The sequence below is a fragment of the Armigeres subalbatus genome, chromosome 3 (assembly GCF_024139115.2).
Source record: "Armigeres subalbatus isolate Guangzhou_Male chromosome 3, GZ_Asu_2, whole genome shotgun sequence".
Classification (NCBI taxonomy): Eukaryota; Metazoa; Arthropoda; class Insecta; order Diptera; family Culicidae; genus Armigeres; species Armigeres subalbatus.
The window spans coordinates 51,532,667-51,558,248 of record NC_085141.1 but is presented as its reverse complement, the minus strand read 5'-3'; the positions used below and the strand labels follow the sequence as shown (position 1 = coordinate 51,558,248).

General features: G+C 39.5%; 1 protein-coding gene across 3 annotated transcripts; it reads right to left on the bottom strand.

Annotated features, from left to right (window-relative positions):
* Nucleotides 1–879: 879 nt before the first annotated feature.
* Nucleotides 880–24,241, bottom strand: LOC134225620 (dual specificity mitogen-activated protein kinase kinase 4-like). Of its 3 annotated transcripts, none has more exons than XR_009983283.1 (6): nt 23,755–24,240; nt 22,394–23,115; nt 22,187–22,327; nt 3,356–3,441; nt 2,976–3,291; nt 880–2,351 (listed from the first exon to the last, which is right to left on the bottom strand). XR_009983283.1 is itself a non-coding variant. In XM_062705829.1 (6 exons), the coding sequence occupies exons 1-5, from the start codon at nt 23,786–23,788 to the stop codon at nt 3,099–3,101; spliced, it is 1,176 nt and encodes a 391-aa protein (XP_062561813.1). In that variant the 5' UTR covers nt 23,789–24,241; the 3' UTR covers nt 880–2,351; nt 3,072–3,098. The 3 variants fall into 3 exon arrangements, 2 of the variants coding, with proteins under 2 accessions (XP_062561813.1, XP_062561812.1); XM_062705829.1 differs by having other exon boundaries at nt 3,072–3,291; nt 23,755–24,241; XM_062705828.1 differs by having other exon boundaries at nt 880–3,291.
* Nucleotides 24,242–25,582: the final 1,341 nt, after the last annotated feature.

Below are 25,582 nucleotides of genomic sequence, written 5' to 3'. Positions count from 1 at the left end.
GTTTGAATTCATCTTTTGCAAATCCACCGCGGCGATTTTTAAAGAATTTCCGGCCGACCACGAACGACTCCGTTCGTGCGGCTATAAGGTCTTTTAAGAGTTTTCTTTATAGACAACCTGCTCTTGATCATCCAATAAATTCCTGGAGTCCAGGCCTTTAAGTCTACACGCGTTACCAGTCAGCTTCTTTAAAATATTGCTCATGTTCACTGAAACAAGTGTACGAACGTGCAAGTCGGACCTGCACTCTGAAAAATCTTTACGTCATATTTACCTGAAAACAAATGTGGTCCTCATCCACCATACTTTTCACGTAAGAGTGACCTGAATGACATGTAACCTGAACAAAGTTTAGCTTCGTTGAGTTACCTGATTTATCCGGTGAATCTGACTGGATGCGGAAAGCTTTGACAGGTCTTCTTCTTCTTCTATGGCTCTACATTCCTACTGGAACTTGGCCTACTTTTCATCTTAGTATTCTATTAGCATTTCCTCAGTTATTAATTGAAAGGTTTTCTATGCGTGCCATTGCTTAGGGAGTCGAGAATGTTCCCCATCCGAAAACATCCTGGACCGGACCGAGAATCGAACTCACCATCTCCGGATTGGCAATTCTACGCTTTTGTGCGCAAAGCTAACTGGAAACCCTATGACATGCATGACAGGTAGATGGACTCGAAGGGAGAAAGTGAAATACAGGTGAAGAATCCGGAATCCTATCGCTCGTTGAGTTGCGGGCCGGACAGGTCATGTAGGATAGCAACAAGGGTCTTGGATATCACAAAAGCATCAATAAAGAAATCTGACCTGGACCCAAGTCAAGAATAAGCTGTGATATTAGTAACGATAATTGAAGCATTTGTAAGGCATTATCGGAAATTCTCTAATATTGCATTGTGGTTTATTTTTATGTCCCCGTATGTCTCGGTTTCTGTTAACCTCTATCTTTTCTTCTACAGGATGGCTTGAAGTTTCCAAACACCTCACTCGAGCTAGGTATTGACTTGACGGTACGGTGTGCAATGGTACCTCTCAGAGTTAGAACGTTCACCGACCGAAAGAACTACTACATATTTTGACCTAGTGTATGAGAGTGTTTGTTTGTGTAAAGTTAATTTGGTATGCCCTATCAACAGAAAAGAAAATCATTTCATCTAATACAAATTGTTGTGTTCTAACTTCATGTATCCCTATCCTGACTGACTGACTTATTTTCCCTTCGAATCTATATATGTGTTTTTTATACTCTCGGACAATTCCTTTTCACAAGTTTAAAACTTTTTTTCAGTTAGTTTTTCCTTCATTTTCAATAGTAGATTATTTATTAATCGTAGTGTTCTTGGGTGTGTTTTGTGTGTTTTTGTTTGGTGATAAGCTCATTGAGAAAGGGAGCACATTCCCTGTAGCCACAAAGCAACCAATTTCTTAACATTTGAGGTTTGATAGAAATAGAGCAGTGCTTACACGTTACTAAGACATTATTTTCTGTCTCGAGGAAGAAAAGTTGGAATAATAAAACTGGAAATCAGTCAGATGATTCTATGCCTAATTTGAACTTAAAGTGGTAGCATGTTTGATGACAACTACTGCATAAATTTTTGTATAAAAGTGTATTAGCAGCAGAAGTTTTGTTTTTATTTGTTAAGGCAAGAGGGTATAAGTTCAAGCGAGCGATTATTATAGAGTGAGCAACTTTTACTTATTTGTTAAGCGATTCGGAAGTGCATTTCAAGCAGGAACAAAACCAGCTGCAGTAGTTTCGAGTTGTATTTAATGTGAACTTTCGTTCCTGGGATACTATGATCGATTCTACAAGGAATTAGATTAAAAAAATGTTATTTAAGGACTTGTTCAATGCTACTTAGAAAGATCCTTTCTCTGACTCAATAAACTTTTACAGCAGTTTAAGGTATTTTTATTCTCACAAACGTTTCGTTTCTAAAAAGCGACTATTAGTATTCAAAATCAATTGATTTATTCAACAACTAACAACAACTAGTTACTTTCCATCTCTTGTCACGTCTAACGTGTATACCTCAATGCATCTTTTTAATTCGGTTTTCTTTAATCTTAATCACTTTTCCTTCTCAATCACTGATTAATTATAATATATTACTTTATTTAAAAATTATTAAATCTCTACGGATCAATCACGTTAAGGATAGCACAATCACACATATTATAATAACATTCACTCCACACTTCGCAGTAATTTCCGCCCATTTCAAACGAATCGAATTATACAACGACCCAGAACAAAAGAACATTGGGAGACAATTTATTGTCTTCGTCACACCATCATCACTTTCAACCATCGGATTCTTTTATGTAGCCGATACCAAACTAAAAACCTAAAAGATCACAAAACAAGTTTGATATCACTAAGGAGTAGAAAGGCAAGATGCTATCCATTGACGCAAGATTAATTAAACCAATATCCAACATCGTTCAACACTAAATCAAAAAATCAATATCTAGGTCATTTATACTGTTCCCATTCCCAATGTCATTTTTCTGCTAGAATTGTTAGATCCATGAAGAATAAAAAATTAAACACTCGTTAAACCCATTGGTTTGCGATGTGAGACTAAAAATTACATGGAGATGGATTTTTTTTATTTCCATTAGGGAGAAAGACGTAATTGATTGAATTGATTTATGAATTGATTTTTTTCGTTTTCAGTCCGTTTGAACTGTAGGTAGAGGAATACATTTTTGAACATACAATACATCAATAAAAATATAAAAAAAAACATGAAAAATAGTAGGCTCCAATGCTTTTTGAAGTACATAAACGAAATTAAAAAAAAAAACAATTTTGAAAATAAAGATTGTTGCTAAATGCAGCTGAACGATTACTTCTCAGGAGATCATAAACATCATCCATCTTGCCTTTCTACCCCTACATCAGGGTACCATCACTTCGCACCACTCATAATCGCATACACTCTTCCTCAAATTATGTAATAACTAACGTCTATTCCACTGCATCCTGTAATCCTGTAACGCAGCGCACCCTCCACTAGCAGTTTTTAGTACATAGTAGTTCAATAGAAATAACCGGCACCTACCCATCGCTGGGTGGCGATCAAGCTCTCCTAGTTGAAACTGTCGTTCCAACCCTCTGCCGGCAGGTTCGTGGTGAACTGTGTGATGCCATTGTTGGCCATCGATTCCAGTATCGCGCTCACATATACCGACGCGTCGGTGTGGCTCTTCTCGGCACGCTGAATAAACGGGTGCTGCAGCAGCTTTCCGTACTTCGGCCGATCCTTCTCGTCCTTTATTAGGCTGTATCGGAGGGATGGAAATTATGTTAAATATGTATTTGAGAAGCTTCACTCATAGTGCTTACCAAGTGTTTACAAAATTTACAAATTCTTGCGAAAATTCCATATCATTGTATGACTGGGATAGTCTTGGAGGATCTCCTTCGACAACCTATAATGAAAAAGAAAGCATTGGTGCAATATCTGAAGTAGACCGTAAATCTTTTAATTGACAAATAAAGGCTCTGGTAAAGCAGGGTGTTCACTACCTGGAAAACATGGAATTATCATGGAATTATATTATCAGCCTGGAAAAATTGGGGAATTGTCAGGGAATTCTTAGAGCAATCAGGGAAATCAGCTAGAGATAAAGTGAACATGTTGTATTTATATCAATTTCAATTTCAATTTATTTATCTATTTTGATCATTCATTTACAATTTGTTGCAATAAATTTTTGACCGAGATGGCGATGCCTGACATCAGTGATAATTTAACAGTAATACTTCTAAGAAGAATAGTTTTAACATTTTTAACATGAAGCTCGAAAAGGAAAAATGTTACTAGAAAAAAAAACCTTCGTAATTACAATAGAAAATGGATAGTCTAAGGAAATGGATGTTAAAAAAAAATCTAATTATATATCACAGGTTGTAGCAGTTTTGTTTCAAGAAATTTCAATTTTAAGCCACAGTGCAATTTTGCCCATCAAGTAAATAAAAAAATACATTCGATTCAAACGTTGCCACCGAGCAATGTAGAGCGCATTTTCTCCACCTATGCACTATAAAAGAGCCGCCGTTCGTCACATCGAGGTCAGAAAGTTCCCGTCGATCGGCAAACATCGACTAGCAGCAGTAGCAGCAGCAGCAGCAGAAGCCCAAGATGGGTTTGGATCGCTGGTCATCATCGCTTGCTGCTTGCCGTCGGGACGATCGACCATGGGAGGCTGATTTGCAGTCGCAGCTGGCTGTGCTGTAGCCGTCGTGCGGTGTACCTGCCCACCACCAACGATCAACATGAGTTGGGACTCGTAGTTGTCACTACGCCCGAAATTCTAAGAGTAATTAAATAACTTTGCAACATGTGGTGTGGCTGAGAGGGGCGAGTGGTATCATACGCACAACTGGAACCGACGTAAGATAAAGTGAGATTGTGTAATGCGGTCGGTTATTTGGAGTTGCTGAGTCAACTCAATTTTGTGTATAAATGTGGTGAGATAGTTTGAATCGGAATAGTTTTGAGGAATGAATAAAGTGATTGTGGCTCGATTGTTAAATTGAAAGTGTAGAGAACAGATTCCGCAATAACGGTTTTCGGACCACGACGTGGCCGACTAGCAAGCTGGGCAAATTAAAATGAATCTTGGCAATTCCTTTCGAGGAAAAAGTTTTATACGGAATTTGTTCGTCTTCACTGTTTTGATAATTTTATGATGACTCCACCGGAATAAACCGTTACATAAAATTATCAAAATAGTGAAGACCTAATCAGAAAAATTAATGCTACGAAATGGTGCTCCAAGCAAATGCCGAAGTCTTTAAGGCATCTGTTCTTTCGCAGAAGACTTTTTAAACTACAAAAATGCTCCAAACTAACTGTCGAAGACTTGAGTACTTCTGGTCTTTCACAGAAGATTTTTGTACTGAATGCTTCGAAACTTACATCGAAGACTTTTAATAACCTGAGAATGCTTCTGATCTCTGTGCACCAAATGTTGGAGCAAGGGGTTTTCAGATGTTTCGCATCAAAGATGGAATTTGGGTAGAAGCCGTTGAAACCAGTCGTCGATTTTTTCAATACCTGCAAGCTCATGGAGGTCATCAGTCGGATGTAGGAAGTCCAGATTCATCATCTTTTTGAGGAGACGGTTCTGCTTTCGTTGGATTTTTAACCGATAACTACGAGCGCAAGTATGCCGCGCTTGGAAAGCGTAAGTCAAAGTTGGTCGGAAAACTGATTTGTACAGAAGCAGTTTTGAACGTACATCTAGTTTTGATCGACGATTGACCAGTGGATATAACGATTTGGTTAGCTTGTCGCATTTCTTTATATTCGTGGATATATGTTTCGAAAAGTTCAGCTTCCGATCCAGGATAGCACCGAGGTACTGAACGTCATCTGACCAAGGAATTAGTTGACCATTGGCTCTGATCTCACCTTGTGGCAGGTTTCGAGGACTTCTTCTTCTGGTGAAAAAGATGGCTTGAGTTTTATTGGCGTTGATCTTGATCTTCCATTTCTGGTGGTACGATTCGAGTGATTGCTGAGCTTGTTGTAGTTTCTCCAGCACAACCGCGGCATTACCAAGCGATGCTAGGTAGCCCGTGTCATCAGCGAATAGGTAGTATTCAACGTCATCGATCATTATCATATCTGCAGTGAATATGTTGTAGAGGATTGGACAAAGTACTGCTCCTTGAGGTACGCCGTATGGAATGAGTTTCTTCTCTGATTTTTCGCCGTCGACGGCTACATGGAAGGATCGATCGTTAAGAAAACTCCGGATATGTGGCCTCGGTTGAGTGGCCTCTCTTGAACCCAAATTGTTGATCAGAAATGATTCGTGTAGTTTCTAGGTGAGCTTCGATCCGAGTTAGAATCAATCGTTCCAGTAGCTTACTGATTGTTGGAAGAAGGCTAATCGGGCGATGGTTTGAAGGGAGCGTGGCATCTTTCTTTGGTTTTGGGATTGAAATTATAACGGCGTGCTTCCATTGAGTAGGGAAGTAGCTGGTTTTTAAACATGCCGAAAAAACTTTAGCAAGAAAAACTATACCCTTTCGAGGAAGATTTTTTAGCAAGACGTTCCGTATCTGGTCGTTACCTGGAGACTTTTTAGTTTTCAAAGAACCAATAAGTTTTTTTTACTTCTTTTGGACGAACAAGCCATGAGTTGTCTGGTTCTGGACAGGCATTGTCCAGATAATCCAGGGTACGATTGACACTTTCAGTGGTTGCAAAGTCACTTACCATTGAGTTAGTGTGTGATTTTGCGAAGTTTTCCGCTAATATTTGAGCCTTCGTCGCAGGAGAAGAAACCAGCATAGTGTTACTGCGGAGAGGAGGGCTGTACTTACAATTTTTCCGCAACGCCTTCGATATTTTCCAGAGCTGATTGCTCCGGTAGTCTATCGATTGTAGTGTTTCACTAAATTTGCGGAAGTGATTATGATACGTTTCGGCTATGCAGTCTCAGTAATCAAACGATAATTTTGATTTTATCCCAACGTTTCGACCACTTTTCGGGTCTTCTTCAGGGGAAAGTCGGTGTTATCGTTTTTCGTTTGGTTTTGGTTGAACATAAAATTGTAAGTGTCAAGTTTGTGGTGTACATAGGGCTCCAAATTAAACTTGTTATTTTTGTTTTGTGGGCACCGTATAGTTTTAGCACTTTAACTGTGATGTACACCACAAACTTGACACTTACAATTTTATGTTCAACCAAAACCAAACGAAAAACGATAACACCGACTTTCCCCTGAAGAAGACCCGAAAAGTGGTCGAAACGTTGGGATAAAATCAAAATTATCGTTTGATTACTGAGACTGCATAGCCGAAACGTATCATAATTACCCTGATCAGTCGAACTCCTATCATAATTGCGGAAGTGTGCCTGATTGCATTCATCCACAATTCTACGGTTCAGCGACAGAACGATGTTCTTGTACGTTGGATCCCTTGTCCTAATCCACTGACGCCGACGTCGGTTACGTAGCGCGATAAGCAATCGAGTATTTTCAGGAACTGTCGTTGGTTCATATGGCCGACTGGTTACTAGGGGAACAGCAGCATTTTCAGCCTCTAGCAGCATCTTTGTGAAGGACTCAACTGCTCTGTTAATATCTGCTACATTTTCTAGAGCAACGAAAGTAGGGTCCAACAGGTTTAGGCTCGTATCTATTTTTTGTTGAAACATTCTCCAGTTAGCTCGGCTGTAGCAGCGAAAGGAGCGCATTTGCATCGTAGGTTCAGCGTCAAGGTGCACAGTGAAAGTTACAGGTAGGTGATCGGACGATAGTTCGTTGTGAGTTATTGGTTTCGTCATGTCAATAACATTATTGGACAAAACTAAGTCTAGTGTCGACGGTCTTCCACGGCCTACGGGGTGGAAGGTTAAAGAGTCTGGGTGGTGTACGTGGAAATTGTAGTGTGAAACAATATTTTGGAGAGTTGTTCCTGCTTTGTTTGCTTTCATACAGTTCCACTGGCGATGCCTTGCGTTCAAATCACCGATAACAAACGCCGGTCCGTTATAACGCATTAAACTTTTGAGATCGTCCTTGTACTTATTCCAACATAGTGATGATTTGACTCCCGGAAAGTAAGCCGCAATGAAGTGAACGTTGACTCCGCGTCTTGTTGGGATCGAGATGCCAACAGTTTCCATTGATGTAGTTGAGGTATTTAGTGTGACGTATTTGATTCCTTTTCGGACAGCGATTAACACTCCTCCCCCTCGTTCGTTTTCGCCAGTGGAACGATCGAATCGAATACAGTTGTACGTGGGGTGAACGAAAGAAGATGCAGGGCGCAACCAGGTTTCAGTGACGATTCCCACGTCGATTTTAAAACGAAGCAGGAAGTCGAATAACTCGATTTTTTTGTTCGATACAGATCTGCTGTTCCAGTTAACCACATTTAAAGTTTGTGGGTTAGACATTGTAGACATATTTTATCATAAGCTCGGATAGAGCCATGAACTGTTGCTCTTTATTGCGGCATCCTTTCAAGCGTGCGAATAGGTCCCTAGCCAGACACATAAATTCCGATAAAGTGAAAAGACCAGTTGTACTATTCTCTTCAGTAGGGTTGATCAGTACTTCGGAATATAAGCGCGGCTCTCTAGCTGCTTTTGGAGCTGAAACTTTTGGGGTGCATATTTGATCACCACCCAGTGAAGGCCAGTTTGCTGTCGTTGTTCTGTTCGAGAAGTTTTTGGATTTTCGCTGTTGCTGCTGGTGATCTCTGGCAAGAGCTCGGCTTTGTAGATAGTTTTTCCTGGCAACACATCCTTGGTAGTTAGCGGTATGATTACCACTACAGTTTGCACATCGCACTTTTGAACGGGTAATAGCTGGATCTAACTTTTCGAGATCCGCTTTCGCTGGGAGGCTGCATGCCGCCGAGAGATGTTTTTCCCCACACTTGACGCAGAGTGGAGTGATTTTGCAATTTTGCATACCATGTCCAAAGCGTTGACAACGAAAACATTGTACCGCATCGGAGGACTTCCGAGTAAAATAGCGCCATTTGACCACGATACTGAACAGTGCTTTAATTTTCTGTAGTTCAAGTAGTTTCACTTTACCTTTCTCAAAAAAAGAAGATAAAGGATGCTTTCTTCAGCACCTGATCTTTTCCGTGAGAAGATTTTTATTTCCTTCGGTACAACGTTGTGCAACGCGAGTTCCTCTGCTAGCTCCTGCACGGTGTAGTCCGGGAGGCCAGAGAGAATTATCTTCAATGGTTGGTTTTCGGCTGGAGTGTACGAGAAGTACTCGATGTTTGCTGTATTCAGTGCTGCGATAATGTTTTGGTGCTGAAGTTGTCCATCTTGGTGGCCATGGACCATAAGTTGCACGCCAGCTTTCACTGCCTTCAGGTGATATGCTTGCTGGGGGATATTAGTAACATTGAGCAACTCACGAATTTGCTTCGTGCCTTTATTTACAATGTTGATTGGGGGTAGTCGGACTTTTTTTTCCTGCACAAGTGTGTCGTTCTGTTGTGGCACTTGGGAATCAAATTCATCGGAATCCGCGAGGAGGCCGAAACCATTGTGAGTAGTAACAGTAGCTGGTATCGTTACGTTGTGGCTGGAATGGGAATCTTCCGCACGGAACCTTTGTAATCGCGGCGAATCATTACGAAGGGAGCACTTTGTGGACAAACTTTAAGTGCCCTGGCATTTTCCAGTTCCCTGGATGCCACTTTCGCGAAAATTGACGGTGAGAGATGAGTGGAAAAAGAGTTTTTTGCATGAGACCGTATCGTGCTTTCGTGCTGTGCGGTTCTTTCTCTCTTTGCGGAAGGAAGTTTTTAATACTACCCGAAGCTATTTTAATTTCAACGGTGCTTCTTAGCGCTATTTGTACCCACTGATCCCGTTACGATCTTTGCAAGGACCCGTGCCTTCGTTTTACGTTGGACCCGTTTGCGGAAGTAAAATTCCGACAAGCGGTGGTAATCCTGCAGGGACACCGTTCTGGGAAAAAACCTCTTAGAAGGTCACGTCTCCACGCTCAGCAATGAGTATTAACAAAAACAAGAGGAAGGGGGAGTCTCTGAATTCTCCACTTCCTTCAAAGAAACAAGGTTTCAAGACCGTCCAGCCCAAGCGCGGAAAAAATAGAAGGAAGCTTCAGATATTCCTTCTAACTCTAATATCGGAAATAATTCTTCTCATATCGAACTGAGCAATCAGTTCGATTTGATCAATGACGAATATGAGAAAATCTAATCTACCTCTAGCCCAGGTGATTCGATTCATGCGAAGAAACAACGGATTCCGCCAATTGTGGTATCTGTTGCCGAGTTTTCTGGCTTTCGGATGAAATCTTGAGTAACCTTCAGGGGATCAAAGTTTCATTTCAGATTGCTAGGAAGGGTGACTGCCGCGTTTTGCCGGGATCCTTTGACGATCGCAAACGTCTTCTTCACTATTTAACTGAGAAGCGCCATAAATTCTTCACATACGACGACAAAACTGAGCGATTGTTCAAAGTCGTCTTGAAGGTCTCCCCAGTGATGACAAATCACTGGATGAGATTAAATTGAAATTTCTCAATTACTTGGATTTTCACCAGTCCAAGTAATTAAGATGAAAAGAAATCCCACTCTGGTACTTCCCAGAGGGCATTTCTCAAGAATTTTATTTAGTTCATTTTAACAAAAGTGAACTAAATAATATGAAAAGTTTGAAAAGGCCTGTATTATGTCACATGTCCGTGTTACATGGGAACATTTCCGCAGGCCTGGGGGAAATTTCCAAAACCCTACCCAGTTCCGTAAGTGCCAAAAGTGGGGTCATGGAACCAAACATTGTCACATGGATGCTAAATGCATGATTTGTGGTGAAACCTCTCACGCCAAGGACGCATGTCCGGGGAGAGAAGATCCAAATAAATTTAAGTGCGCAACCTGGGGGGGCAATCAAAAACCCAATTGCTGGGAATGCCCTTTACGCAAAAGTTTTGAATTCCCGTGCAAAATTGATGACGGAAATTCCAATCGGATCCCAGATCCGACGGGTAGAAATTTTTCAAACGCTCAAATTTCGAAACCGGTTACCGGTCGAGCAATTCATACCCACCACAATTCACAAACAAATTTTGCCGCTCGTCAACGGGTAGCAAGCACTTCAGTAAATTCCAATTTTCGAATGTACCTACGTATGCAAACATCGCTGCTGGTAGACAAAATTTCTCTTCTCAAAATGAGGTTTATACCCATGTCCCAACGGAAAATAACGGTCATGTTGCCGATTCAGGTAGCATGACTGCTTCCGATTTTGATTTTTAACTGAACAATTGCATCACATGATTGATGCAATGTTCAAAGCAAATACCATTCCTGAAGCTGTTCAGGTTGGTATAAAGTACACACAAAAATTGTTATCGGACTCCGTTTCAATGGATCCAAATAATTGTGTGAAAGTTCTAAATTGGAATGCCCGCTCTCTAAAGGGTAAGGAAGATGAATTATTCAACTTCCTTTCAGTTCATAATGTGCATATTGCCATTATAACTGAAACGTATTTAAAACCAGGACTCTCCATTAAAAGAGATCCAAACTATTTTATCTACAGAAATGATCGTCTTGACAGCGCCTGTGGTGGGGTCGCCATTGTCATTAATAGACGTATCAAACATAAATTATTTTCTTCGTTTGAAACCAAAGTTTTTGAAACCTTGGGAGTTTCTGTTGAAACAAATTTTGGACAATTTTCCTTCATTGCAGCCTACTTGCCTTTTCAATGCAATGGGCAGCAAAAGAATTTGTTGAAAGCTGATCTTCAAATTCTGACTCGCAACAAATCAAAATTCTTCGTAATTGGTGACTTCAATGCCAAACACCGTTCATGGAATAATGCTCAAAGCAATTCCAATGGTAAAATTTTATTTGAAGATTGTTCTGCGGGATATTATACTATTCAATATCCCAATGGACCAACTTGTTTTTCTTCCAGTCGAAATCCTTCTACAATTGATTTAGTTTTAACGGATTCAAGTCAGCTGTGTGGCCAATTGGTAACTCATGCTGACTTTGACTCTGATCACCTTCCTGTGACATTTGAAATCTCACAAGAAGCCATTTATAATCCAATCAGCTCTACTTTTAATTATCATAGAGCTGATTGGGATTTATATAAAACGTATATCGATAGGAATTTTGATGTTGATATTCCTCTCGATACCAAAAGTGATATTGATAATGCTCTCGTATCTTTGACAAATTTAATTGTCGAAGCCAGAGGCATTGCAATTCCGAAATGTGAAGTTACATTCAACTCCATTAATATTGACGACGATCTTCAGCTACTGATCCGTCTTAAAAATGTGAGGCGAAGGCAATACCAAAGAACTCGCGATCCCGCGTTGAAAGTTATTTGGCGAGATTTGCAAAATGAAATTAAAAAACGTTTCGCTATTCTGAGAAATACCAACTTTGAGAATAATGTCTCAAAGTTGGATCCCAGTTCGAAACCCTTTTGGAAATTAACAAAATTCTTAAAAACCTCAAAAGCCAATTCCAGCGCTTAAAGAGGGAAATAAAATTTTATTAACAAATGGCGAAAAGGCTCAAAAACTTGCTCAGCAGTTCGAGAGTGCCCATAATTTTAGTCTAGGTCTCACTAGTCCAATTGAGGATCAGGTTACACGAAGCTTCGAAGACATTCTCAACCAAGATAATGTTTTGACCCTTCGTTGGAAACTAATTTGGATGAAGTGAGATCTATTACTAGAAAATTTAAAATATGAAAGCCCAGGTGATGATGGTATTTTCTACATACTTATCAAAAAACTTCCTGAGAGCTCTTTATCCTTTTTGGTTAATTTATTTAACAAATGTTTTCAATTGGCATACTTTCCAGATAAATTTTGATTTTGAAGCCGGACAAAAATCCAGCTGAGGCTTCTAGTTATCGCCCAATCAGTTTGCTTTCTTCAATAAGCAAACTGTTTGAAAAGATTATTTTAAATAGAATGATGGTTCATATTAATGACAATTCTATATTTGCTGATGAGCAATTTGGTTTTCGCCATGGGCATTCAACCACTCATCAGTTATTAAGAGTTACGAACTTAATTCGGCTCAACAAATCTGAAGGATATTCGACTGGAGTTGCTCTTCTTGATATAGAGAAAGCATTTGACAGTGTTTGGCATGAAGGTTTGATTGTAAAATTGATGAATTTTAATTTTCCTCTGTACATCATTAAACTGATCCAAAATTATTTATCAGATCGCTCACTGCAGGTAAACTATCAGAATACTAAATCTGATAGATTACCTGTAAGGGCTGGTGTCCCCCAAGGCAGCATACTGGGGCCCATATTGTATAACATTTTTACTTCTGACTTACCTGATTTACCACCAGGGTGTCAAAAATCTTTGTTTGCAGATGACACGGGCCTTTCAGCCAAAGGGCGAAGCCTTCGTGTCATTTGTAGTAGATTGCAAAAAAGTTTGGATATTTTCTCCACTTACTTGCAAAACTGGAAAATTTCCTCGACTGCTTCCAAAACTCAGCTTATAATTTTCCCACATAAGCCGAGAGCTTCTTATTTGAAACCTTCTAGCAGACATATTGTCACTATGAATGGGGTTCCAATTAATTGGTCTAGCGAAGCTAAATATTTAGGACTTCTGCTAGATCAAAAATTAACTTTTAAAAATCACATTGAAGGCCTTCAAGCCAAATGTAACAAATATATTAAGTGCCTATATCCACTTATAAACAGAAAATCAAAACTTTGTCTTAAGAACAAACTTTTAATTTACAAACAAATTTTTAGACCTGCCATGTTGTATGCTGTGCCAATATGGGCTAGTTGCTGCAATACCAGAAAGAAGGCACTCCAGAGGATTCAAAATAAAATTTTGAAAATGATTCTTAAGTTGCCTCCGTGGTATAGTACCAATGAACTTCATAGAATTTCTAATATTGAGACATTGCAACAAATGTCCAACAAAATAATTTCCAATTTTAGACAAAAATCGTTGCAATCTTCTATTGCAACGATTAACTCCTTGTACCCTTAGTATAAAATAGGTTAAGTTTAGTTTAAGTTGAAAACATTGTAATTCCTACATGGTTCAATTCAACCAGAGGAAAAAATGCTAACTGCCAGAGGCAATTGAAATGTATTAATAATAACTAAAAGCGTAACATAGCAAATAAGGATGATAGTGTTAAGAAAACACGGAACACCTAGTCTAAGAGATGAATGCATGTATTAGATAATTAGCAAATAAAATTAGTTAAAAAAAAAAAAAAAAAAAAGAGTTTTTTGCATAAAAAGTACGCGAGACTTTCGTTAGCTTGTAAACACGATTAGTTTGACAGCTCGAATGTTGTATTTATATCATTTGTTAAAAGGTTCAAAGTTCAAATGAGGAGTCGAAAATACACGTCCGCTTCCGAGCTTCTTGAAAGGAGGCTTCCGAACATCTTGAGAGGAGGCTCGGTGCATTTTGACAAGATCTTGAAAGAAGGCCTGTTAAAAGAATTCAGAGCTTCTTGAAGACGGCTTTCAAGCCCCTGGCTGGAACAGAGGCTTTCAAGACTCTTGAAAGGATGATTTTGAGCTTCTTGAAAGGATGCTTTCGAGCCTTTTGAAACGAGGTTTCCGAACCTCTTGAAAGGACGCTTCTCTGCATGTTAAAAGAAGGCTTTTTGAAAGAATTCCGAGCCTCTTGAAAAAACGCTTCCGAACCTTTTGCAAGGAAGGTTTCTGAACCTCTTGAAATAAGGCTTCCGAACTTCTTTACCGGTATAAAAAATAAATGCTGAAAATGAATGCTGGAAAAATTAATGTTTCAGATTCATTACTCTAATAATCAACATTCACACCGAAAAAATAAACCAACGTTTTTTACTGTGCATCATGTGATTTGACGTTTGCGGAACGACTCGCTGAAAGGTCTACATACGGTTACCAAAAAAGTACCTAATATTAGTCACTTTTCACTCAAATCGGGGATTGAGTGTGGGAACCCAAAATTATGTAATTTTTTCTTGAAATTAAGTAAAATTCACTCAATATTATGCAAAATATACTTAATTTTAAACAGAAACTAATCAAAAGTTAGCTAAATTTCACTCAACTTTTGTTAACATGAGATTACTTAACGTTGGGTTCCCACACTTTACTGCCCTTGTTGAGTGGTTTTGCTCTTCATTTTATGACAACAAAGGGAAGAGGGAGGGAAATGCAAGAGCAAACCCATGTACATAATTTTTCTAACCGTGTACATAATTTTTTTTTAAAGATTTTAACTTTGAAGTTATTCATCCTATCATTATTTACTACATTTTTGATATCATAGCTTTCTTATCAAATCTGTTTGTTTTAGTAATCTAATTAGTTTATCTTCCATTTTTCAAAACTAAGGATCTCACAAGGATTATTCTTAAGATTTATCTCTCTTCGCTTTTCTTCGTATTTCCTAAAATCTACAAGTATGTGTTATACTGATAATTGAATATTACATGTTTCTCAGATATTTGAGTCCTTATTAAAAAGATGTTTGTGTGTTATATTCGTGTGTCCTATCCTTAGTCTACTTAGAGCTCTCTGTTAAAGTGACGAAGGGCGATCTGGCCATGGAAGTGTAGAAGCTCTTATGGTTCGGAGGAAACTTGAGTTTTGGTGCCACTCATTTTCCCATTGAAGTCGAAGAACATCTTTACAGAACATCGCTTGGCATCGTCTCCTGGTATTGGGACATCCATTATTTATGCATTAGTTCCTTGCTTAGCGAAAGTGTCTGCCTTTACATTCCCCGTTATACCCACATGGCCGGGTATCCAACAAAGTACAGCACGTGCGTTGTTTCTAGTTTGGACTGCAATCGTTGGATCCAAGGATGTGTAGACTGACCATTTTCCAAAGCCTCTAATACACTGGCTGAATAGGAAAAAATTACCGACCAGTCGATACTTGGTTTCGTAGTATTCCAGGGTCTTCCTCTTGCACTAACTGAGCGTTCGATTTTCGGGAAAAGTTTACCTGTAAGGTTTTCGTAATCCAATATTGTCCTATACACCGAGGGATAATTAGCTGTGTCGCTTACTTCCTCTTGTTGCGCTGTTGTTCGTCTGTCACCGAGAAGATGCTCCCTTTCTATTAAACGAATGGATTTGAATACGGATTTTTGGACAACCAAATAGTTAAAAGGTAATTGTCCTGATCCCGATTCTGCCATTATCGATTCGACGGGACTTGATCGGTAGACTCCACTTGCTTCTCGAATTCCTGCCTTATATATGGGTTGTAGCATTTTCATATTCGTGGTGCTACCGCTATTATAACTATATAAACTATAATATAAACTTATTAGACAGAAGCTGTACGACCGTAATCAGTTTAAATTCAATTTTATTGGCATATCGGTCTCGATGCTGCTCGTATAGAGGAAGGGAGCAGCGTGTGTGTGAAAGCAGATGGGAAAGAAACGGAGTCCAAATGTTATCGCTAGGCAGCGACAAGTGTGAAAATGTTTGAAAGGTGTTGAAGTATGCGAGGGCCATTTGAGAATAATTAAATTATCGAAGCGTCCGTCTTTGCCGTACATCCTTTCTGGGGATGGCTCGGACAGTGAATGAAAGTCACTGTTACCGAGACTGGCTACACGTAGTAATGCCACCTTTACGTACCTTGGTTATGTAGTTCCGTTAAACGTTATAATTATCCCTGGCGTGTTAACTTTCTGTTTGTTCTCCATTCGCATTATCCGTTGGACACGATTTACTCCTTGAGACTCCAGGGCTAGTTAAGTGTCATTTTCTTCCATGGCTAACAACTAACAAGTCTAACTGTAACATGATCCCTTTGCTTCGCTGCGTGCTGATTCTACTGTACCTCGGATCGCAGATTCTACACTTTTCCAGATGATAAATTGGTTTTCGGGAAGACGGAAATTCAGCAGTAATTTGCAGAATGATCAGTTCACCGAAATCGTTACCGGGATCTAGATACGGCGGGTAACGTGGTCCCGTAGAACCTCCGGAAATGCCTCCGGAGGCGGCCATGATAAGTGTTTTGTCCCAGTACTCTATGGGTGGGTCATACCGTGGGGCCGGAACCAAGTCAATAGTTTTGCAGGAAAACCGTCACCTGTTGCCTACCCCAGTTGTTTCTTAGCTTTAGTCTATGTTTTACTCGTTTATGTTTTGCGTTTGTCACCTCGACTGTCGCGAACGAAATTGTCAAAAAAAAAGGCGATTTACTCGAACTATTGGAAAGTCTGCAACCGATACTTGATAATTAGTCGCCAATCTAAGTGGAGATCTATGATTGATTCTTTTCACAGTCCTTTAAGTCACAGAATGAAGTATAACTAGAGGATGTATAAGTACACGATGTAATGTGAGATGTGTCTAGTAGGGTGTACATAAAATGTTATTACGCTTCGAAAATTGATTGTTCAAACCATATGCAATAAATCAATGCTTCTGTCGTCAGCACTACCTGGCCCATCTTCCTTCTTGTCGGATTTTTTAAAGATTTTTCGCTATGGTTGGAACAATCAATCTTCGAAGCGTTATAACTTTTCTCGTCGACGTTCCAGCAACGTACGTTCTTCAGTATGTTCTGGAAGTAAAAATCCAAAAATATACATTTTCCCAAACTAATTTTATACAAACTTCAAACCTCGATGCAGCAAGCGAAGAAGCAACCAAAAGGGACCACATTTTGCACAGTTATTTGGTATCCACGGTGGTAACCATAACCATTAATTTGAAAAAAAAATGACCATGACGACGTCCCACTCTAGAATATATGCCCCTCTCATTTTCTATAGCAGCGGTTCTCAACCTGGGATACATGTACCCCTGGGGGACCCTTCGCCGGGCCCAGGGGGTACCTCGGACAAAAATGCATAATGGCGGATGAATTACAATTTTAATTAAAACTTATTGATAAAGTTTTGATAATTTTGTATTTTTTTGTTTCAAAATATTGTCTTGTACATAATATGCATGGCGATCAGTAAATCATGGCCTATTGAATCCTGCCCTCTACAACCAGTACAATGGATGAAGGGCTGTGAGACAAAAGATCAAAAGGGCAAAACCTCGAATGAACAAATTTGAAAAATCTTCTCTGCAATCTACCTGATCAAAACAGAATGTTGAATAATATGTTAAGAATATGATTCTTAACTAATATCTAGAAGATTCAGAAGCCTCCATTTGAGAAATATGAAGATTTTTTTCCCGAAAAGCTTAGTTGTTTGGTTGCGAGAGAATTGGAAGCATTCTTCTACGATTCTCGTAAGCCTCCTTCCAAGATGCCCGAAAGCTTCCTTTCAAGTAACACGGAAGCCTAATTTTAAGAGGCTCGGAAACTATCTTCCAAGATATCTGGAAGCCTTTTTGTAGCTTTTTTAAACTTTTTGATTTTTTTTAACTTTCTTTTTTTCTGCTTCTATTAAAAGCTTCGGAAGGATCTTTTCAAGGGGCTCGGAAGGCATTCTTCAAACCAAACTGAGCCCTAGATTAATCTATTTTTCGAGCTAGGACAATAAGTTGTGGTATCTTTAATAATGATATTCGGGAAAGAAGGCAAGGATGTGGCTAGGACTCCGGCCAAATAACAGTATTACTGTTCTGTTTTCTCAAGGAAAGATTAATAAGGGGCGCGCCTTCAATGAGATTGTTCTCTGTGAAGGGTCCAAACAGCTGGACCTTGTCATGATACTTGAAAAAAAAAAAACAAAACAAAAACTGTATCGAAAATCGAAAATACTGCATTGCTTCTTAACAGTAATGGAGTAATTCGACATGCACTTTTACACTAAGGATACGGGGAAGGCTTCAATAGTCGCTGGTCGCAGTGGAAAAAGGCACTTTTCAACAGGCTCGAAAACCTCCTTTTAAAAGGCTCGGAAGCTTACTTACTTAGAGTAGAGTGGGGCAAGAGTACGCACTTAGTTTTCAATCGATCATGTGGCCCTTATGAAGCAAGCTTCTGCATATCAAATCAGTGTCGATGATTCATATACTCTTCCTTTATGTTACTTAGTGGAAAAAATATTGAAATTATTGAGATTCGTTCTAGTAGAACCCTTATTGCAAGACAAGTGAAAAACGCACTCTTACCCCACCGGTGGGGTAAAAGTGCGCATCGGGTGGGGTAAGAGTACGCATTTATCCAATCATGTGCTTTAAGTATATATTAACACAAATAAGAGTTGATAACATTTAATTGATGTTTAATGAGCATATATTAGGGAATGTTTAAAGATAACGTAACTCTTGAAGGGGGAGGGGGTCCTAAAATGTGCACTTTCATACGAAAAACTATTGTTTTTAATATATACAAAAGACTACAGAGGTAAAAATATATATCAGGTTTCGCGTATACAAAGGCATTTTCCTTAAAGAAAGTCTACCAATCACGTAACGTAAAATTTGGCTATTTCATCACCCCTCCCCCCTATCTTACACTATTTGTATGAATCCTCTAAAAATTATATGGATCGTTACACATCCCACAAGCCCTCCTAGCTAAACGTTGCGTAATTCATGAATGTTTCTTTTGATTAAATGAAATTATCATTTAGATGAAATTGTGTTTTCGCACTATGTTTAGGTGTACAAGTCCTAATACAATTTCATTATTTCGCTTCAGTGCTTTGTTCGCTAAGTCCTTTCTAACACCGAATTACTTCAACTTATCCTAAAAACTTGTGATAATTTCGAATTCTGTCCCTTTTTTCTTAGTTGTGGATCTTTACGCTTTGGAAGAAGTCTTATTTCGGCCGGAGATACGGTTTTGACATCATAACTTGAAGATTCATATGCGTACTCTTGCCCCACCGGTTCCTGCGTACTTTTACCTCACAATCCCAAAAATTATTCAAGTAATGGTTTTGACTTCTTGGAAAACCAACTGGATTGGTGTTCTGTACCATAAAGTACTCTATATAATAGTCTATCGAAATGGTATAATGTTCACCTGATTGAACGTATATCTGGTAATGAAATACTAGTTGCGGAAATCCAATTATTTTTAGCAAAATGAACAAAAAGTTATCTAACTCCATATCTCCCTTGTTGTTTATTCAAATCGTTTACAATTACACATGATAATAGTTCGCCAGAATACCTGTCAAACTGATGCAGTGCTGCTAGTTTATCTTTTTTTATTACTTCAAAAAATCGAAAACGTACTCTTACCCCACGCGCACTCTTGCCCCACTCTACTCTACTTACTCAAGAGACTTGGAACCCTCCTTTACAGAGGCCCGGAAGTATTATTTTAGGCTTCCATATTTAAACTTTCTTTTTTTCCTTTTCCCCTTCTTTCAAAAGGCCCGGAAAGCTCTTTTCAATCGGCTCGGAAGGCTCCTTTGAAGTGGTTCGGAAGCCATTCCTTAAAAGAGGCTCGGAATTCTTCTTTCAAAAGGTTTGGAACCGTACTCTGGAAATCCTCAGAAGCGTCCTTTCAAGATACTCAGAAGCCTCATTTTAAGTGGCTCGAAAGCCTTCTTTCAAGGGGCTCAGAGACCTTTTTTAAAGTGGCATGAAAGCATCCTTTTATCCAAAAGGCTCGGAAGGCTTCCTCCAAGAGGCTCGGAATTCTTTTTTCAAGAGGCTTTGAAGCATCCATTCAAGATACTTCGAAGCCCCTTTTTAAATGGATTGCCAGCCTTTTTTTAAAAGGTTCGGAAGTCTACTTTCGAGTGGTTCGGAAGCCTCATTTCAAAAGGCTTGAAGCCTCCCTTTGAGAGGCTCGGATTTTTTCGTTCAAGAGGCTTGGAAGCGTCCATTCAATATACTCCAATGCCTACTTTTAAGTGGCTAAAAAGCCGCCATTCAAGAGGCTCGGAAGGCTCAAAAGTGTTTATTCAAGATACTCCGGAGCCTCCTTTCAGGGCATCAAAAGCTGCCATTCAATAGGCTCGGAAACTCTTTTCATGAAGCTTGGAAGCCTCTTTTCAAGAGCTCGAAAAGCTCCCAACAAGATACTCGGAATTCTTTTTCAAAGAATTGTTTTCAAGAGGCTCAGAAGCGTCCTTTCAAGGTACTCAGAAGCCTCCTTTCAAGTGGCTCGGAAGCCTTCCATAAAATGGCTAGTAAGGTCTTTCAAGAGGCTCGAAAGCCTACCTTGAAGGGGTTTAGAAGCTATCTTTCAAGAGGCTCGGAACCCTCTCTTCAAAGAGCTCGGAATTCTTTTTCCAAGAGGCTTGGAAGCATTTTTTTAGGCAGCTCAGAGGCGTCCTTTTAAGTGGCTCGAAAACTGCCTTTCAAGAGACTCGGAAGCCTTTCTTCAAGAGGCTCGAAAGGCTCTCTCGGAAGGGGCGCGGAATCCTACTTTCAATACGCTCGGAAGCCTCCAATAGTCAAAAAAGTTCTGTAGGAAGCTCAATGTATGAACCTTATTTGTATTAGGAAATTTCGAAGAAAATGAAAATTTTAGAAAAGTTTATAGAGAGCCAAATATTTCGTTAGTTTTCAGGTCCACTTTTCATATACAGTGTTGACCCGATTTTGTCTAACCCCGATTTTATCACGTTTTCGACCCGATTTTATCACGTCCTGATTTTGTCACGTTTTCGACCCGATTTTGTCACCCCAAAAATTTTTGACATTCTTTTTATTTTCGTAAATAATACCAAAAACAGCATTGATTTTTATGAAATAACTTTCACCGCCTGCAGGCTATTACGAAAGACTTCTGAGTACCTGGGAAATATTCTGTAAGCAATTTCAACAAGAAATAACGGGTACCGTTCACGCATTTGGCCTTTTCAAGGCATAAAATGATTCATATTTGTGGAATGAATTAAAAAAAAAGAAATTTCACAAAATTCACCAGGGGGGGTGATAAAATCGGGATATTACTGTATCTTAAGGGCCTCGATTATTTTCATTTACAGCATAAAAAACATAGGGGGTACCTCAATTAATGCGAAAGCTCGGAGGGGTACCTCTCAAGAAAAATGTTGAGAACCGCTGCTCTATGGAATAGAAATGCGAAAGATGAAAGGCATGCTACAAAAATCTCACAAATTTTTATTCCGTGACAGGGCATGAAAGTGTGAATCTGCTTTATTATTGTGTTTATTACCATTTTCAACACAATGGATTAAAGGAATATAATTACGGTATTGACCCGATTTTGTCTACTCCCGATTTTGTCACCCAAAAAAAAAATGTTTAGACGTTTTCATTTTTGTAAATAATATCACAAACAATGATTTTCATGAAATAACTTCCCAGTCAACTTCTTCATTGGCATTACATCCCCTCACTTGGACATTGCCGCCTCACAGCTTAGTGTTGATTAAAAACTTCCACAGTTATTAATTGCGAAGTTTCTAAGCCAAGTTACCATTTCTGCATTCGTATATCATGAGGCTAACACGATGATACTTTTATGCCCAGGGAAGTCGAGACAATTTCCAATCCGAAAATTGTCTAGACCGGCACCGGGAATCGAACCCAGCCGCCCTCAGCATGGTCTTGCTTTGTAGTCGCGCATCTTACCACACGGCTAAGGAGGGCCCAGTCAACACAAGGTCGTATATGATGTCATATGAGATGCTAAAGTGGAGGCCCCATACAACGTTCTCAAACATATTTTGCAGTAACGTTTAATGGTAAATTTTTGCGTTACGTAATTAATGGATCTTCCCTTACCCTATTTGACGCTTCTTAAGTTCATTTTGTCAACTCACCTGTGCCAGTTGTTCAAACACGGATCCCCACTTTGGATAAGGAAACTTTCCAGTAGCCACCTCCATCAAAGTAATACCGAGCGACCATACGTCACTTCGCACGTCGTATCCTTTGGCGCGCTGCGGATCGATTCGCTCGGGCTGAAACATAACGGCAGAAATGATTTTAAAAAAAGGCGTAATTTTGCATTCGACAAGAGCACTTACTGCCATATAGGGTCGACAACCAGCGTCTTTAGTCCGTGCAATCGAGTCCACCAGCTGGCCTGAGATACCAAAATCGCACAGTTTTATGCCACCGTTTCGCTTAAGCAGAATATTACTCGGTTTGACATCTCTGTGAATGATCTTCAGCTCGTCCTTCAAATAGTTCAGCGCCCGCACCGTAGCCAACGTGATCTGGCCCAGAATCGGCTCCGGAATCCGAGAGTGCCGGCATTCACAGATGAATTTATAAAACTTATCCAACGACGTGTCCATCAACTCCATGCATATCCAGCAGTCGCCTTCCTTGAACAGTGCCCCATAAAACGTGACGATCGTATTGCAGTCGTTGGACTTCATCACCACTTCCAGATCCATCAGCAGTTGCTTCTGTTCCTTCTCGTCGACCGTCGAGCGGATGCGCTTCACGGCCATCACCGTCCCTGTTCGGTTGAACTTCATCTGGTTGACAGCCCCGAAGGCACCCCGACCGATTTCGCCCTCATCCGTCAGATCATCGGCAGTGAAGTCGTAAATTGCATTTGGTGTTATTTGTAGTTTCCCAGTCGCTTGCATCTTTATTCGGTCTCTGGTACGGTCCGACAGCGGAGGGGTTCGTGCCGTGACGACTGGGCTTGGTTGAAAACTAAGCTTCTTTGAGGGTCTCTTCCGGTCACAGTTGGCATTGTTCATATCAAGCGGTAAGAATCTCGTTCGCAATGATTCTGAATAAAGGTACAAAAGTATCACGTTGAAACTTACTTGTGCTTATTTTGCGTTTTTAATAAAAATAATTTCTCAACAGTAGAACGAACTGTTTGATAAGTAATTTCAAACATTTTCGATTATTTTTACACTTGAAAAAGAAACCGAAAATTTGTGAAATAGTTACCATACAGTTCTGCTTTTGAGATTACGGACAAATGAAAAGAAATTTGTGAATTTATTTTATGTATACGTCATACTTTTTTCACATAAAAAGTGTTTTGAAATTTGAAGACTGTCGTTTATCAATAAATTAACCATTGCGTAAATATTATTAACTCGCACACTGTTCAGCATCAAGTATTGTTTACGAACATATCCGTTTAGATAAAAAGTGATAAAATACGAAAAATGGACAATGTCCTGATATTTCTGCAGATAAATTTGGTCAAATTGACTATAATCAGTTAAGCAGGACGATGTTGAGAACATGGTCAGATATCTTTTGCTTATCGATCTTTAACGGAAGTATTTTATTTTGTAACTTAACGGTAGGCTATAGTACCACGATGGAACATTTTCGAGAGATAAAAATAGAAAATTCCACAAACCCCTCAGAGATAAGACTTCTTACATTAGTGACCGTTCAACACACTTACCCTGTGTGGAGTTCTGATTTGTTTGATCCGCCATGTTTGCGTGACAAGCAGAGGAAAAAAAATCGAGATTGCACAAAATCGTTTCGGTCACCGATTATTTCACAGTATTTCTAAAGATTAATCCTGGTACAGCGGAAGGATTGTCACCTAGGAACTAGGCAAGATCGCGTGAAAGCAGCTTCGATATGCCACTTTCTCGGACACGGACTTTCCGTTTTGTGATTATTTCGTTTCACTACAGAAGGGCTCTTAGAAATTCACAAAACTCCGTTTCACTGTCTATTCCTCCAGGGATAACATTTGAAACATGAAAAAATATATACGTTGATTGTTTTTCAAAGGTTTCTGAGGAAAAATATTCACACAAATCCGAGGCAAAAAAGGGAAAACACTTTTTTCTTTTCAGTTTTCACCATCAGATTAGCGAAGAGAACAAACTGAACACCTTTTGGTTGGTTGATGGTTTTCTTTTGCTGCTTTCATTTTTTTTTTGCTTTCATATAGTCTTTTTATCCTCTATGTCATCATCAATTTTGCTCGTTAATAATTGTTCAGGGCGGCAAACCATCATCATTTTGTCATCAACAAAAACGACGAAAACCATTTTTCCATTTCTCGCATAACATGTGAGATGCCTTTGAGAAAATGCCAGAGGACTGAAGAGAAGGCTAATAAAGGCCGATGTCCATGTAGCGGTTTTTCAAGCAGCGTTGCCGCAGCGTTACTCGGCGTTGAACCAGGCTGGGAATCAAGGGTTCTTTAGGAAAATTGACCTTAAATAAAATAAGGAATAAGCCATTTTACGAGACAGATTTGAACAGCTGATCGAAATTTTGAGTGGACGGCTCGGTCTTTGTTTTGGTAAATTTGCATGCAAACCATCATCAACTCGCCATCATCATCATCATTTCATTCCATTTTCGCAAATGTTCCTTGTAAATTGTAAATATTAGTGTTAGGTCTCCTGTCATTTGAGCTTTCTATAAAATGGCTTATCGATAAGCCATTTTATAGAATCTCCATGTTGCTCCGATCGACGCTCCACTGGGCCATTTTTCCGAAGCGTTCTGATAGCGTGGTCAAGCGGCAACCAGATGGCGGTAGTCCACAAACGTCAAACACAAGCAAAATCGATGGAAGCGCCATCGATGGCCGATTGACCAACTACAAAAAATTAAATCAACCGTTAAAAAGGTGAAAGATGTAACATGTGTTGAGTGAGACGTCTGTTTCTCTGTGCTTGTACTATAAGCCATTTTATAAAAAGCTCAAATGACAGGAGACCTAACACTAATATTTACATTTTAGAAGGAACATTCGCGAAAATGGAATGGAATGATGATGGTTTGCATGCAAGTTTACCCAGGGGGAGAAGGCGGAGCACTGAATCTCCGGAGATGGCGAGTTCTATTCCCGATTCGGTCAAGAGTGTTTTCGAGTGGGCTCTTTGAGCATATTTGTCACACAAAATACATACTTTTGCAATGGCGGGCACGGAAAATCTTTCAATTAATAACTGAGGAAATGCTAATAGCACTAAGTTAAGCAGCTAGCCAAGTTCCAGTTGGAATGTAGAGCCATTGAAGAAGATGACTACTTTTAGCAACGCCCGGTGAAAACTCAATATGTTTACAAAGTCGCTATTCCTAAAACAGAAACCACCGGTGGGAAGATCGGGTGCTATTCTAAAATAGCACTCGGAAGGGAGCGCTATAATAAGAATAGCGATGAGGACTCCCGTGGAGGTGTTCTAAATGATCGAACGCAAATTACTGAATGATCGTTAACATCCTTGATGCAGAGTATACGAGCTTTGTTCGCCAGTGAC

What these genes read in the sequence shown, in the direction of transcription:
- LOC134225620 (XM_062705829.1), bottom strand. Translation starts at nt 23,788, where the DNA reads ATGGCGGATCAAACAAATCAGAACTCCACACAGG. An exon ending in GTTGTCGACCCTATATGGCA is followed by an intron (nt 22,328 to 22,393) that starts GTAAGTGCTCTT and finishes GTTATGTTTCAG; the next exon opens with CCCGAGCGAATCGATCCGCA. An exon ending in GTAAATTTTGTAAACACTTG is followed by an intron (nt 3,292 to 3,355) that starts GTAAGCACTATG and finishes CCTCCGATACAG; the next exon opens with CCTAATAAAGGACGAGAAGG.